Source organism: Arvicola amphibius, chromosome 5 (assembly GCF_903992535.2).
Source record: "Arvicola amphibius chromosome 5, mArvAmp1.2, whole genome shotgun sequence".
NCBI lineage: Eukaryota > Metazoa > Chordata > Mammalia > Rodentia > Cricetidae > Arvicola > Arvicola amphibius.
In genome coordinates this window covers 55,516,080-55,529,919 of record NC_052051.1, presented here as the reverse complement: position 1 = coordinate 55,529,919, position 13,840 = coordinate 55,516,080, and the positions used below count along the sequence as shown (strand labels likewise).

Sequence of the window (13,840 nt, the reverse complement as noted above, 5' to 3'; positions counted from 1 at the left end):
CCCTGATCAAAGAGGGCAGTTTTCTGGCCCTTACCTGTTAAGGAAAGCATTTCCAAAGCGACTAAGCTTTCGGAATGGCTTTTTGGGATCCACAACTAAAGCGTTCCCAGGGGTGCTTCCCTCGGTCTCCCCATACATCACAGCGATGAAGGAATCTGTGGTCGGCTCCGGACCAATTCTCATGCCGGGGAAATCTTGCTCCAGTAAGTATCTGGAAAAGGAAAGGAAACGCTTAGCATGATGGCACAAACAAGAAGCCAGAGAGCTGTCTAGGATTACCCAACTCAGACACAATTATTAAAAATATTGAGGATCGGGCCGGGCAGTGGTGGCACACACCTTTAATCCCAGCACTCGGGAGGCAGAGGCAGGCGGATCTCTGAGTTTGAGGCCAGCTGGTCTACAAGAGCTAGTTCCAGGACAGGCTCTAGAAACTACAGGGAAACCCTGTCTCGAAAAAAAAAAAAAAAAAAAACAAAAATAAAAAAAATAAAAAAATATTGAGGATCAGGAGTCTACTACATACAAGTTTGAAGCCAACCTAGGTTACATGAGACCCTGTGTCCAAAAACAAGACAAAACAACCCCAAACCAAAAGCAGACATCTGAGGTCCCACTGACATAATAGGTAACACCTTTGGGGAAGCATTCCCCAGTCACCTCACCATGTCCCCGGCCTGCATGTGGAGCACCTCCTCTGTGGTTCCCAGGCACCCTGTGTGAGAAGTCACCACGGTACACCAGGTGTCTTAGAATAACCAGGGAATGACTCGGGGTCAAGGGAAGAAACTACATGGGTTTGTGCAGCGCCCCACTCCAACAGTGAAACATCTCTGTTTCTAGACATCTTGACTAGTTAGATGCAGTCTGACTATGCTGGGGACAGAGAGAAAGAACTGAATATCAAATGTCAAGCACGACCTTGCCATCAATATTAGAAGGAAAGTCTTTCTTATAGAAACAAAATGAAAATTAGCTAGCAATATTAGGCGCTACTCTACACCTTTTCTGTATGTCACTGCTACTTTTAATTTTACCCAAAGTTTTTACGTTTCTGTGAAGTTGCAGAGACCCAGAATAGAGACACTGTTTTAAGATGTCCTATAAATTGAGACTAATCATGAAAAAAATTGGGTTAATAACTCCTAGCATTTACTGAAAAGACAAAAAGCCTTATACATGCACCGTGCCTTATATACGCACCATGTCACAAGCATGCACTGTGCTCTACGCATGCATCAAACCTGATGTATGTACTGTTCTAAATGTGTGCACTGTGCCTTATGTGTGCACTGTGCCTTACGCATACACTACTGTTTCATTCAGTTCCTACAACACTTTCAAGTCAGTGATAACATCTTCATTTTACACGTAGGAGAACAGGCTATCAGAGAGGCCAAGCAACTTGCCTAATGTTACACAGCGAGCAAGAGAAAACAGAATACCAGCGGTCAGATTCCCAGATGTGTGCTGTCTTCAGATCTTTAAACTTGGCATGACACTGGTGACTTTCTCAGAGAAGCAGAAACATTCAGAACCCTCACCCCAGGATAGGGTCCTGGGAATAAGGACTTTCTATTTCCTCTCATGTGAGAGAAAGGGGCTCGCCAGACTGTCTTCCCACACAATGTACTGGTCTCCCCAAAGACATGGGGCACATCGCCTCATTCTTCTCGAAGAAAAGCTGAAGCAAGGACATACTACTGATTCAAAATGTGTCAATATTTAATTTTTTTCAAAATATTAAAGTCTTTTCCTGTCAAAGCCTTAGTGTGCCTAACAGCACAGTCAACAGCCTTAGGAGCAGAAATGTTCACACTGGTTAATTCTGGCAGAATTCCACACAAGTCAAACAGACAGACAAGAGCTAGAGATGACTTCATTGTGAGGACAGTGTGTATTTCACACACCTAGCTGAGTGTGTTAACACAGTCACGCAGCCCTTCTGGAACTTCAAGTCTGGCCAGGCAACAGCAGAGCTGGAACTGAGAGCCAGGTTGTATCCGGCAATGTCCAATCTGACTTTCACACCCTCAGCCTGGATGAGGCTAGGAAGGGAGAAGAGGGGACTGAGGACCAATGACAGCTGTGCAGATGGCAACGCTTGAGCCGACAGCTGCCAGGGGTGCAGGATTCCTGGTTGCGCACAGTTTCCAACTCACAAAAGGGTCACATCTGAGCTGTTCCATCAGCTGTGAGGAAGGAGAACGCAGTGTTGAGTTCTATCTGGCCTGCCTCCTTAGGAGGTGACTCCTCTTTAGTGCCTTCACCAGGCCTGGGCTGGAGAGACCTCAGGTTCCACATCAGTGCTGCTGAGAAGGGGCCTCAGGTGGGAACACAGAGGTGCTGTAGTCAGACTGGGACAACTCAGTGCAAGGGCTGTGTAAGTGGACACTCACTGTCAAGTGGTGTCTAAACTCTAAACTCTTCTCTGAGGTTTTATTTACTTGAAATCACAGCAAATTCTATGAACTTCGGAATTAAATAGAAGTTTAAAGGAAAACACCATTAACAATCTTGTTTAAAGGAGAGCAGGTATTTCTGACTTCCAAGTTTATACAGTAATAGAAGCCAAAGCTTCCTCAGCAGCAACCCTGCCAGGTCGAATGTTAACAAGTACTTCTTTTTTTTTCTTTTTTCTATTAATTTTATTTATTTTTTAAGTCTGAATGCTCTCTCTGCATGTACGCTTACATACCAGAATTGAGATCCCATTATAGATGATTGTGAGCTACCATGTGGTTGCTGGGAATTGAACTCAGGACCTCTGGAAGAACAGTCAGTGCTCTTAATATCTATCACCGAGCCTTCTCTTCAGCCCGTGTGTGTTTGTTTGTTTGTTTGTTTATTTTTCAAGACAGGGTCTCAGTGTCTCTTGGCTAACCTGGAACTCACTCCGTAGACTGGGCTGACCTTGAACTCACAGACGTTGCCTGCACCTGCCTCCTGAGTACTGGGATTAAAGGTGTGTGCTAACTTCAATAAGCGCAAGTGCTTATTTTTAAAGCAGCTGCAAATATGAACTACTCTAAAGTATACAGTGCCCTCCACTGTGACCTTGATAAAGCATTCAGACTCTGGGTCCCCAACACAGACAAGAACTAGGGAGGACCACCGTGCCGCTCTCTTAGGGCACGAAAATGTTCAGTGGTGCTCTCCCACTGTATAAAAATGTCCACACTCAATTTTCAGTTCCATTAGCAAAGGAGCACCAATGAAAGACACAACTTATTAACAAAGTTAACCCCTCCCCCATATACTCGATGCTGTTGAAGGTCACAAAATCCACCTCTTTATGTAGCTGCAGGAATAGTTGGCAACCTTACTGCAAAGGTACTCACACACTTCTTCACATAATAGGCTGCCCTCGTGGAGTGGGTCCTCTCCTATCTACTGTGGGGGTCACCTATGGGCCTGCTTTCTGTTCTCTGTGAACCATCAGCACCTACAGGGCATGATGTGTGTATGTATGTACACCGTGTGTGTGTGTGTGTGTGTGTGTGTGTGTGTATGTACACAAAGTCTCTGGGAATCATTTGATTTAACCCATCTAAAGAGAAGGATGCTACTGTAGATGCATGACTTGTTTTTTCTGCTCAAACTCACTAGTGGCCATACAAAGCTCCCCTCACTCCTGGACCAGGCTAAACTCCACACATTACCTTGGGGCCCCAGAGTACAGAGTACTCTCAGTTCACTGGTTATTTTAGGGCCTGTCACACACATGAATCAACAGATGGCACACTGAGTAGATGATCCAAAGGGTTCTCCCGACACTCAGATGTGCATCATACTGTTGGGTAGGCTGTAACACAGAACAACGAAGATAACAAGAGTCCGATGTGACAAAGGTGATGCCGAGGGGATGCAGCTGAAATCAGCAGCTGGGGAGGGGAGTACAGTGGACCCTGAGATGTGGCATACATAGAGAAGTTAACCTCACAGACCCCCGGCGTAAGGCTGAGGCAGACGCTTTACCAAAACAGGAGTTCCAGGGACTCTGAGGTGTTATCTGTGGCAACAAGAGTTGAGAGGAACACAAGAGGCCACACAGGAAAACTATAGAAAAGAATCTCCCATGATGCAGAGCCGAGCAGAGCCGAGCAGCCCTCTCCACAGGCATCCTGTGCCTTAGAGGCTTGATATCTGTCCTTGGCACCACTTTGCTCCCTTTTCCTGTGTTCTCAGAGAGGCCTGCCAATTCTTGCGATGACTGCTCCAAGGTCTTGAGCCAAGCCATCAACGTAAAAAGGTACAGACATTTGGATCACATGTGGTTGGGCGGAAGTGGAGGGGGTGGCAGCAGACCTGACCTCTCTGTGTCCTGGTCTGATGAGGTCACAGCATGTAGATGGTGTCTTTTCTTTATCGCTTAGGTTAGAGGGGGGAAATTAACTTCAAAGAGAAGTATTATGTGTGACAAAGGGAAGGAAAAAAACTCAGGATAATGAGAAGTCGTTTACTGTAGCCCAAGCACCATCCTCTCCAAGGTGGAACACCCCAAATGCTAGCTGTGAATTCTGCCACTTGGGCGTATGCCATACACTCTCTCTGGATGGTACTTCCACATTTATCTTGTTTAGTGACACACTCTACCTAACGCTGGGGACTTCACATGAACACCTTATGGACAGGCGCTGTTTCATCACCATTTACTGGTGAATAAACTTCTGAACTATGGTCAAACCGGTTACCTGAGTTAAATCAGGAATAGAGAGGCTGAGTCAGACACCAATGGGAACATTTACAGGAAAACGCTCTATGAGTCACAAGGAATGTTCAGAAAGAGATCTTATTAAGCAAGTATTCAATCAATAATGCACGTTAAAAGCATTCCACATATATTTGAGGAGGTGTGCGTGTGCGTGTGTTAGGTATGAATATGTGCCACATATGTAAGTAGAATCCAGAAGACTTTCGGGAATTGGTTCTCTCCTTTCATGATGTGGGTTCTGAGGGTTGAACTCAGGTCATCAGACTTGGAGGCAAATACCTTTCCTCAGTGAGCCATCTTGTTGGTCTACCAAAACATTTTTTAATTGATTTTTATTGAGCTCTACATTTTTCTCTGCTCTCCTCCCTGCTTCTCCCCTCCCCTTAAACCCTCCCCCAAGGTCCCCATGCTCCCAATTTACTCAGGAGATCTTGTCTTTTTATACTTTCTACTTCCCACATAGATTAGATCTATGTAAGTCTCTCTTAGTTTCCTAATTGTTGTCTAAATTCTCTGGGATTGTGGTTTGTAGGCCGGCTTTCTTTGCTTTATGCTTAAAAACTACTTATGAGTGAGTACATGTGATAATTGTCTTTCTGTGTCTGGGTTACCTCCCTCAAAATGTTTTCTAGCTCCATCCATTTTCCTGCAAAATTCAAGAGGTCCTTATTTTTTTCTGCTGTGTAGTACTCCATGAGGAAACAACCTTCCTCAAGCTCAGTAATACCACTTTTGAGTATATATCCAAAGGATCGTGCCACAAGGACATGTGCTCAGCTGTGTTCATAGCAGCATTGTTTGTCATAGCCAGAACCTGGAAACAACCTAAATGCCCCTCAGCCAAAGAATGGATAAGGAAAATGTGGTACATTTACAAAACATTTTTAAAAAGAGAATTTTTGGGCTAGAGAGATGTCTCAGTGGTTAAGAGCACTTACTGACTGGTATTTTGTTCACAGAACCTACATGGTGGCTTAAAACTGTCTGTCTGGGGCCTCCTTCAAAGGTATCAGATATACATGGGGTATACATACATGCAGGCAAAACATACACATAAAATAAAATAAATCTTTAGAAGAGGGAGAATTAAACTAACTTTAATAGTTGCCTCAATTGTTTGAGTCTTTTTTTTTTTTTTTTTTTTTTTTTTGGCTTTTCGAGACAGGGTTTCTCTGTAGCTTGGGGCCTGTCCTGGAACTAGCTCTGTAGACCATGCCGGCCTCAAATTCACAGATATTCGCCTGCCTCTGCCTCCCGAGTGCTGGGATTAAAGGTGTGTGCCACCACTGCCCGCCAATCGTTTGAGTCTTAAGAAGGTTTTATTTGTTTACTTGTAGTACTTGGGATTGAATCCAGACCCTTACACACACCAGGCAAATACTCTACCAATGAACCACATGTCCAGCCCTACTAATATGGGGGTCTCTGCAAATGATATGGCCAGCAGAGGAAAGATCATGAGAAGCAAGAAGAAAATACAGTTCAGAGGGACTCAGTGGCTATTATTGGTTCAAACTTCTAAAGCTTAATAAACCAGTTTATTTTATCATATTTAAGTACAGCACAACTTGGTCCCTATGTATAACAAAGCTTAAGACATGTTTATACTGAAACTTTTTACAAATACATATGTCCTCTTCCAAAAGATGGGTTCTGTTGACTCAGAAACAATGCTCCAGACAGGGTCTAGGAGAATAACTGAAGGAAACATAACGCCTGTGGGAGTCAGGAGAGGCCTGGCCTAAGAGAACACGGAAGTTACCAAGGCTGTAGTACAGGTGACTCAAGATCTAGGGGAAAAGTCTGGGATAAACAAACAAAACAGTCTGGGGTATTTGGGTGAAGCCTGGCCCACGGTTAGCAAAGATCATCAGATTAGAAAATTTGCATCCACTCCCAGCATTCTGGGTGGAAAACAGGCAAACATCTCTTTCCTTTGAAGACACAAGCCTGCGTGTTTAACTTTCCTGGTTTCCCTAATGCCTATTTATGTGCACAAGGACCTCATGCTCTCTACATACTAAAATTTTAAATCACACAAGTGTGAAAGAAACACAATTTTGAGATCAGTGGAAAATTTTCATTTTTAACTCAAGAGGATGAGTCTTAAAACATTTCAATTTATAATATTTTCAGTCTCACATAATGTATTTTTATTGCTAATATTTGACTCATATATTTGGGGTGGTGTGCATGTGTGTGTGTGTGTGTGTGGTGTATTTCCTTCCATTCTGGCTTGTCCTGAACTTGAAATGATTTGGTTTTATGTTTGAGATGGGGGGTCTCACTATGTAGCCATACTAGACTTTGATTTATAGCAACCCTACTGCCTCCTCATCTTCCTTGATGCTAATACTACAGGTGGGCTTCACCATGACACACTAGAAATAATATTTTTTGCTTGTTTTAATTCATATGTATTAATTCATGGGTCTTTTGCCTGAAAGTGTGCCTGTGCATCACTTGAGTGCTTGGTGTTCAAGGAGACCCGTGGAGGAGGGCACTGGATCCCCTGGAACTGGAGTTACAGACAGTTGTGAGCTGCCATGTGGGTGCTGAGAACTGAACCCAGGCCCTCTGGAGGAACAGGTGGTGTTCCTAACCACTGAGCCATCTCTCCAGCACCAAAGCTATTTTTAACATTTTGATATATTTACATCCAGTATTTTTTCTGTGTATATGTTTCTTCTAAAATTATAACCGCCTAAACAACTTTGCATATAGATTTTTCACCATTAGTTTTTCTCTATGCGATTAAAAACATTGTTGATACAATTTTTAAAGGCTGTATACTTTTATTTGAGACAGAGTTTAATTCTGTAGCTCAGGTTGGCTTCTAACTCACAGCAATCCTACTGTCTCAGTCTCCTAGGTGCTAGGATTCCAGGCATAAGCCATCACTCTCAGCTTATTCTAAGTTGGCATCAGTTAGCTTGTCATTCCCTAGCGGCCAGGCAGCTAGGTAGCTTTCGTACTTGGGCCAGGGGAAGCAGCTCAGTGGTGCAGCAGACGTTAGCACATATGAGGCCCTGGGCTTGGTGCCCAACACCTAAATCAGTCTGTAAACAAAGAAATTCAATATCCACTTCCATTTGATTTATTTTTGTGTTTCTTAAACTTACATTTTATTATTACTTTTTGTTTTATTTAGGGCTTCTTGTTTTCTTTTGGTTTTGGCCAGGGTCTCTTTCTATACAATCCTAGCTGTCCTGGAACTAAATCAGGATGGCCTCAAACTCACAGACATCTGCCTGCTTCTGCCTCCCCAGTGCTGAGATTAAAGATGGGTGCCTCCATACTGGGCAAAACTGTCTTTCTTAAGTGTGAAATCTATCTTATTATTAGGATTGCTTACTTAAGTGATACCATTTTAGAAACTGCTGTGCCTAGCAATGGAATGGATATTTCCCTGTTGAACCAAAAGACTGGAATTTGCTGGGTGAAATCTCTCCAGCCCTCAGTGGAATTCAAACTACTTGGGGTTGAGCCGGGCTTTGAACAGCTGCTGTCAACACAGTATCAACACCTGTGCCTGCCTTCCATGCTTTCAGGAGGGTGGGGAAACCTCTTGGAATCAAACCAATTTCTCATAGCACCGTTCATGTCTCCAGTTTTTCATTCAATCACACAATGAACCTTCATTGTTTTTGATGTTATGATTTGCAGTTTATAATCCAAAAGACTTAGGTTGTAAATTCTTCGATCTTTGAGCACTGTAATTCTTGTTTTTGTTTGCTTGTTTTTTTTTTTGTTGTTGTTGTTTTTTGTTTTTTTTTTTTTTTTTTTTTGAGGTGGATTTCTCCGTGTAACAGCTTTGGCTGTCCTGGAACTGCTGACCGGTCTGGACTCAAACTCACAGGGATTCACCTGCCTCTGCCTTCTGAGTGCATGCTACCACACTCAGCTAAATAAAATTCTTTAAAAATTAATACTGGAAAAAGTATTTTCATGTGATTAATTTATGAGATGATATATGAATGAACTACCTTTAGGTAAAATAACAAAGGCAAAAAATGAGAAGCTTGACAGGAATGCCACATTCTTGGTTCAGTAAGTTATGAACGACAAGAGGAGACAATGTAGTCACAAGTGTATCTGCCAGTTATGGATCTAGAAGACACAGGCCTGTGTATTCAAACAATGTCAGGATACTCCTTTAGCCAAATGACCAAAATAAAAACAAAACCTCAGCAGCTACCTTATGCACCAGCAAAAGCAGGCCATAAATAACAGAGAGGGAAAAAAAATCTTACAAAAGCAGCGGCAGCTGAAACACCTAAGGATAACATTCCTAAGAGCTGTAGGGGGCTGGAGAAGTAAAGGAGCTGCTTCCGAGAGGAATGAGGGAGGGCCCCACCAAAGCGGTGTGGAGTTTCTGCTTAGGAAGAGCAGAAACAAACATCTCATTTAGATAGAATACAGTTCGCACACAAATGGGCCCCAGTGAATTCTTCAAGGAAACACCTAACAATGTGATTTCAAAGTTCTTCTCAACGAGTAATAGAAAATGACAATTAAGAGTTGTTTGAAAAAGAAAGAGACTCAGAAGAATCTGGAGCTACCTCTTGTTAAAAAGTGTTTCAATACAGTGTGGTGCTGGAATATATTATATTCATAAATATAATAACAAAGAGAAAGGTTCCAATGCTACATAACAGCCTATGAGGAGGCTTCACCTAACAGGAAGAAGAGCTAATATTATTTTAACAGTAGCGCTAAAAATATGGCCAAAAGACAAAACAACTAATAGCGCTGAGACAAGTTTTTAAAATGGGTCTCTCTCTCCCTCTCTCTCTCCCTCCCTCTCTCTCTCTCTCTCTCTCTCTCTTTCTCTGTGTGTATTTTCTTTTGAGACAGGATGTCCTGGAACTCACTTTGTAGACTAGGCTGGCCTCAAACTCAGAGGTCTGCGTGCCTCTATTACCTGAGTGCTGGAATTAAAGGCTTGTGCCGCTATGCCTGACCTTAAATATATAAAAATTTAAACCAAGCCTATTCAAGAGAAAAATACAGGCTACTAAGATGGCTCAGGATGGTAAGGGAACTTTCCCACTAGCCTGAGAACCTGAGTTTAATCCCCAGAACTCACATAGTGAAAGCAGAGAAACAATTCCTGCAAGCTGTCTTCTAATTATCACCTGTGTACCTTGGCATGTATGCCTTCTAGCTCCCAGGACTCAACACAACAATGCAAAAAATAAATACAAATATTAAAAAATGCATAAAAATGAGTGACTATTTGCCAAATGATTATAAACAAGGATTATTCTTACCATAAAGTAAAATATAAAAAATAGAAATTGTTAAATTTAATCACAAATATTAGATACATTTATATACAAGTTCTCATTAGAATGTAAAGGCAAGCCTCAACTGGAAAAATACTTATAATAGTTATAACAAGTTATTGTTAAGTGTTATTGGGGGAAAATATCCAACTGATTGACATAAAAAAGACAGGCACTTGAAATGGAAATTGGGCAAAGTTCACAGAATTTACAAAGAAATAAAGATAGTGACTACTTTGTATGCTCAACTTTATCAGCATTTTAAAAAGCAAATTTAAAAATGTTTTTCCTATCAAACTTTTTAATGCTAATAATTAGTTTTACTAACAGTTTAGTCAAACTGTGATCCTGACCCTCATTCCTGGTGGGAGTTTAATTTGGAGTAACCTTTCTCCATGTATGTATGTATCTATGGATACTGGCAGATACAATAATTTAGTAATTCACATAAGCCTGGAAAAATAGTGGGGTGTTTTTGCATGTATACACAGGTGTGTGTATGTGTGTATACATGTACAAATGTGTGCCTGTGTGTGTATGCTTGTGGAGGCTAGAGGACAACCTTGGGAGACATTCCTCAAGGACCATCCATGCTTTGAGACAGGTTCTCTCACTGGCTTGGAGTTCACGGAGTAAGCTGGCTGGCCCTGGAGATCCACCTGTCTCTGCCCCTCTAAATTCTAGGGTTACAGTCACATGACAGCATGCCTGACAATTTTACGAGGATTCTCACACTTGCATGACAAGCACTTTATAGCCTGAGCTTTCTCCCTAGCTTTTTGTTTTGTTTTCAATGCAGTGTTTATGCTCAGGGTATTCTAAGGGGAAAAAAAGCTAGAAATAAAGTCTTCTAATCAAAAGTATTCATCATAGCAGTACACATAACAGCTTAAGATGAAAAGCAAATGCTTCAAGCTGTGCTACGGAAAGATGCAACCACTCAAGTGAGTCGTTGCTAAGAATGTGATCTGAGAAAGCTGGGAACAGGTGGAGCGTTCACTGGAGTCAAGTCTCCCTCTGCTGGATCAAGACTGAGCTTCCAAGACTTGATGGTTCAGCTGTCATAATTCCATTGGCTGGCTCTTCAAGGTATCAATGGATGTTCCCTGGATAAGGCTATAGAAGAATCAGAGGGCGCCTCCGGCAGCCACATTCCAAGGGATCTTTATTTTGAAAGGTGATTCAGATGTGCAGCCAACTTTCTTGGTCACAGTGCCAGGGTTTGAAATGTATATTAAATGTCTTTTAGAAGTAATCATCTAAATGAGAATTTTTTGATTAAAAAAATCTCTTTTGTGGTTAAGGTCATGGCTCTGCAGTAGACTATTTACTTGGCACATCCTTCATTCAAATCCCAGTGCCACAGAGCCAAACCTACTACCATACGGCACCAGGAAAGTCCTCTTCCCACCGCCATCTGTCTTGACGCTCCGTCACTGGTCACTTAGTTCTCAGCCACCAGTTGCTCTTCCTCTGCACCCTCCCCCGTCTTATAACTTATAACTGTGTTGAGGTCATGGTCTTCTTTAAGCAAGCCAGTAAAATGTCTCTGACCAATGGTTCCTCCCTTCCAGTACCTGCTGTTGAGGATTTTCTGCATTTAATGCCTCCCACGCATTCCTCAACCCACCACCACCTGGCTTCCACCATCACCACTTTCTGACACAGCTCTCGCCAAGGTCACTTTGACGCTGTTTGATCCTGTCCCCCAAGAAAAACTTGGTTCTCGGGACCCTCCCTTCCCTTGGCTCTGTAGCTTCTGTGAGGCTATGCAATATCTCGCCTGTTTAGCAACCCCCTCTCCTTTTCTGATAACAGCATCTAGAGACACCACCTTTCCCTCCTCTTCGGCTTTGTCATGCGTTTGTCTTCTATCTCTGCAGGGATAGGTATATGAATCCATGGGATTCAACCAGAGACATGCTGAAAATGCTGGAGTAGGTTCATTGTCTCCACCGCCTTTCCTGACTAAACACTATATACATACACGTGTAAGTGTATGGGGAGGGTGAAGGGGGCGAGGGTCTTATTCGGCCCAGGCTGGCCTCAAACTTGCTATGGCAGATTAGGATGAACTTCTGCTCCTGCTGCTTCTCTCTCCCAAGTGCTGGGATTATAGGCACGTATCACCACACCTGTTTTATGCGGCACTAGGGATGAAACCTAGAGCCTTTGTATGCTAGAGACGCACTCTATCAACTGATCTATATTGATGGTCCCTAAATATATATATTTAAAATAATATTTTTAAGTTTAATACATAATTATATTAAGCATTAATTTTTTATTTTATGTATGAGTGTTTTATATTTGTAAGTATAAGCAAACCACCTGCATGCAGTGCCTGTGGGAGCCAGAGACGGGTGTCAGATCCCCTAGAACTGAAGCTATAGATGGTTGTGAGCCACCCTATGGATACAGGGAACCCAGCCTGAGTCCTCTGCAAGAGCAGCCAGAGTTCTTAACCACTGAGCCATCACTCCAGTCCTTATTAAGTACTTTAAAAGAAATATTTATTATACATTTATTGTATCAACTTATTGTGAATGGTGAATGTTTCCTGACTGTCAAGACATTTACAAGGAGAAGCAAAACCACGGGGATTCCGAGGTAGCTATTTGTACCCCTCAGCCTTTCTTACTCTCCAGTTCTCTTTGTTCTTTTGCTCATTTCCAGCTTGTTTTCTTTCTGGAATACATTTATTTTTCATTTTAAATTAGCACACACAGATGCACAAATTGCTTGGCTAGCACCAATTACAGAATTATGAAAATCAGAATTATAGGCTGCTTTATCCTAGAAGAATGCTTTTATTGCTTTGTTTTTATGTTTTCATTTCTAGTGATGGAACTCTGGATCCTGTGCGTGCTAGGCAAGCACCTCACTGCTGAGCTGTACCCCAACCCTAGCTGGAATACAATTCATAGATTGGAAAATTTACTCTTCTAAAGAGTAGATCCATGTTTGAGTCATTCTCAGAGTTGTAGAATCAGTACCACTACCCGATTTCAGAACATTTCCATCACACCAAAAAGAAACCGCATACCCATGATCAGTTTCTCTTCGTTGCTTTTGCACACAAACATCTGGTTGTCCCAGCATCATCTGTTGGAAAAGCTACCTTTTCCCACTGACCTGTCAGGATATCTTGTGAAAATCAGTTGATCATACATATGAAGGTTTATTGTGGTGCTCTCGGGTCTGTACCATAGTCTATGCTGCTAGTGCCAGGCTGCACTGGTTTTTTTTTTTTTTTTTTTTTTCTTTTTCAGCAGTTACATGATAAATTCTAAATCAGGAAATGTGAATCCTCCAAACTTTGTTATTTTTCAGGGCTGCTTGCTTATTTGCAATTCCAAGCTCCCTAGAATTACAGAGTCAGCCTGTCAATTGCTGCCCCAAACAAACAATAAAAAGACAAATATTTTAATGGAAGTTATTTTGAACATGACAACCAATTCAGGTACACTGGTTAGGTATGGTGGCACACCCTTATAATCCTAGAACCCCAGAGGCAGAGGTAGAACTACCACAAGTTTGAGGCCATCATGGGCTATACAGTGGGTCCAGGCCACCAAGCAATCCACACTAAGATTCTGTCTCAGCAAACTAACAGCAGCTCCGGAGCACTGCCATCTTAGCACGGCTTCCAGTCCACAGATACAGGGCGGCTTTCCTGTAGCCTGTATTTAGGTCTTCCTCAATTTCTTTCAGTAATGACTCTAATTTTCAGTGCAGAAGTCTTGCATTTCTTTTTGTTGGGCTTATTCCTGGGAGGTATCACAAACAGTTTTGTTTGCCTAGTGACACTTTGATTCTGTTCAAGTTTATAAAAATG

The 13,840-nt window shown here is 42.2% G+C and overlaps 1 protein-coding gene across 1 annotated transcript in view; it reads right to left on the bottom strand.

Moving 5' to 3' along the window:
• Ehd4 (EH domain containing 4) overlaps positions 1–13,840 on the bottom strand; it is a 67,279-nt gene that overhangs the window by 48,842 nt on the left and 4,597 nt on the right. The window contains exon 2 of the mRNA XM_038330311.2: positions 35–211. Within this exon, the coding sequence (XP_038186239.1) occupies positions 35–211 (177 nt within the window). The remainder of the gene's footprint in view (positions 1–34; positions 212–13,840) is intronic.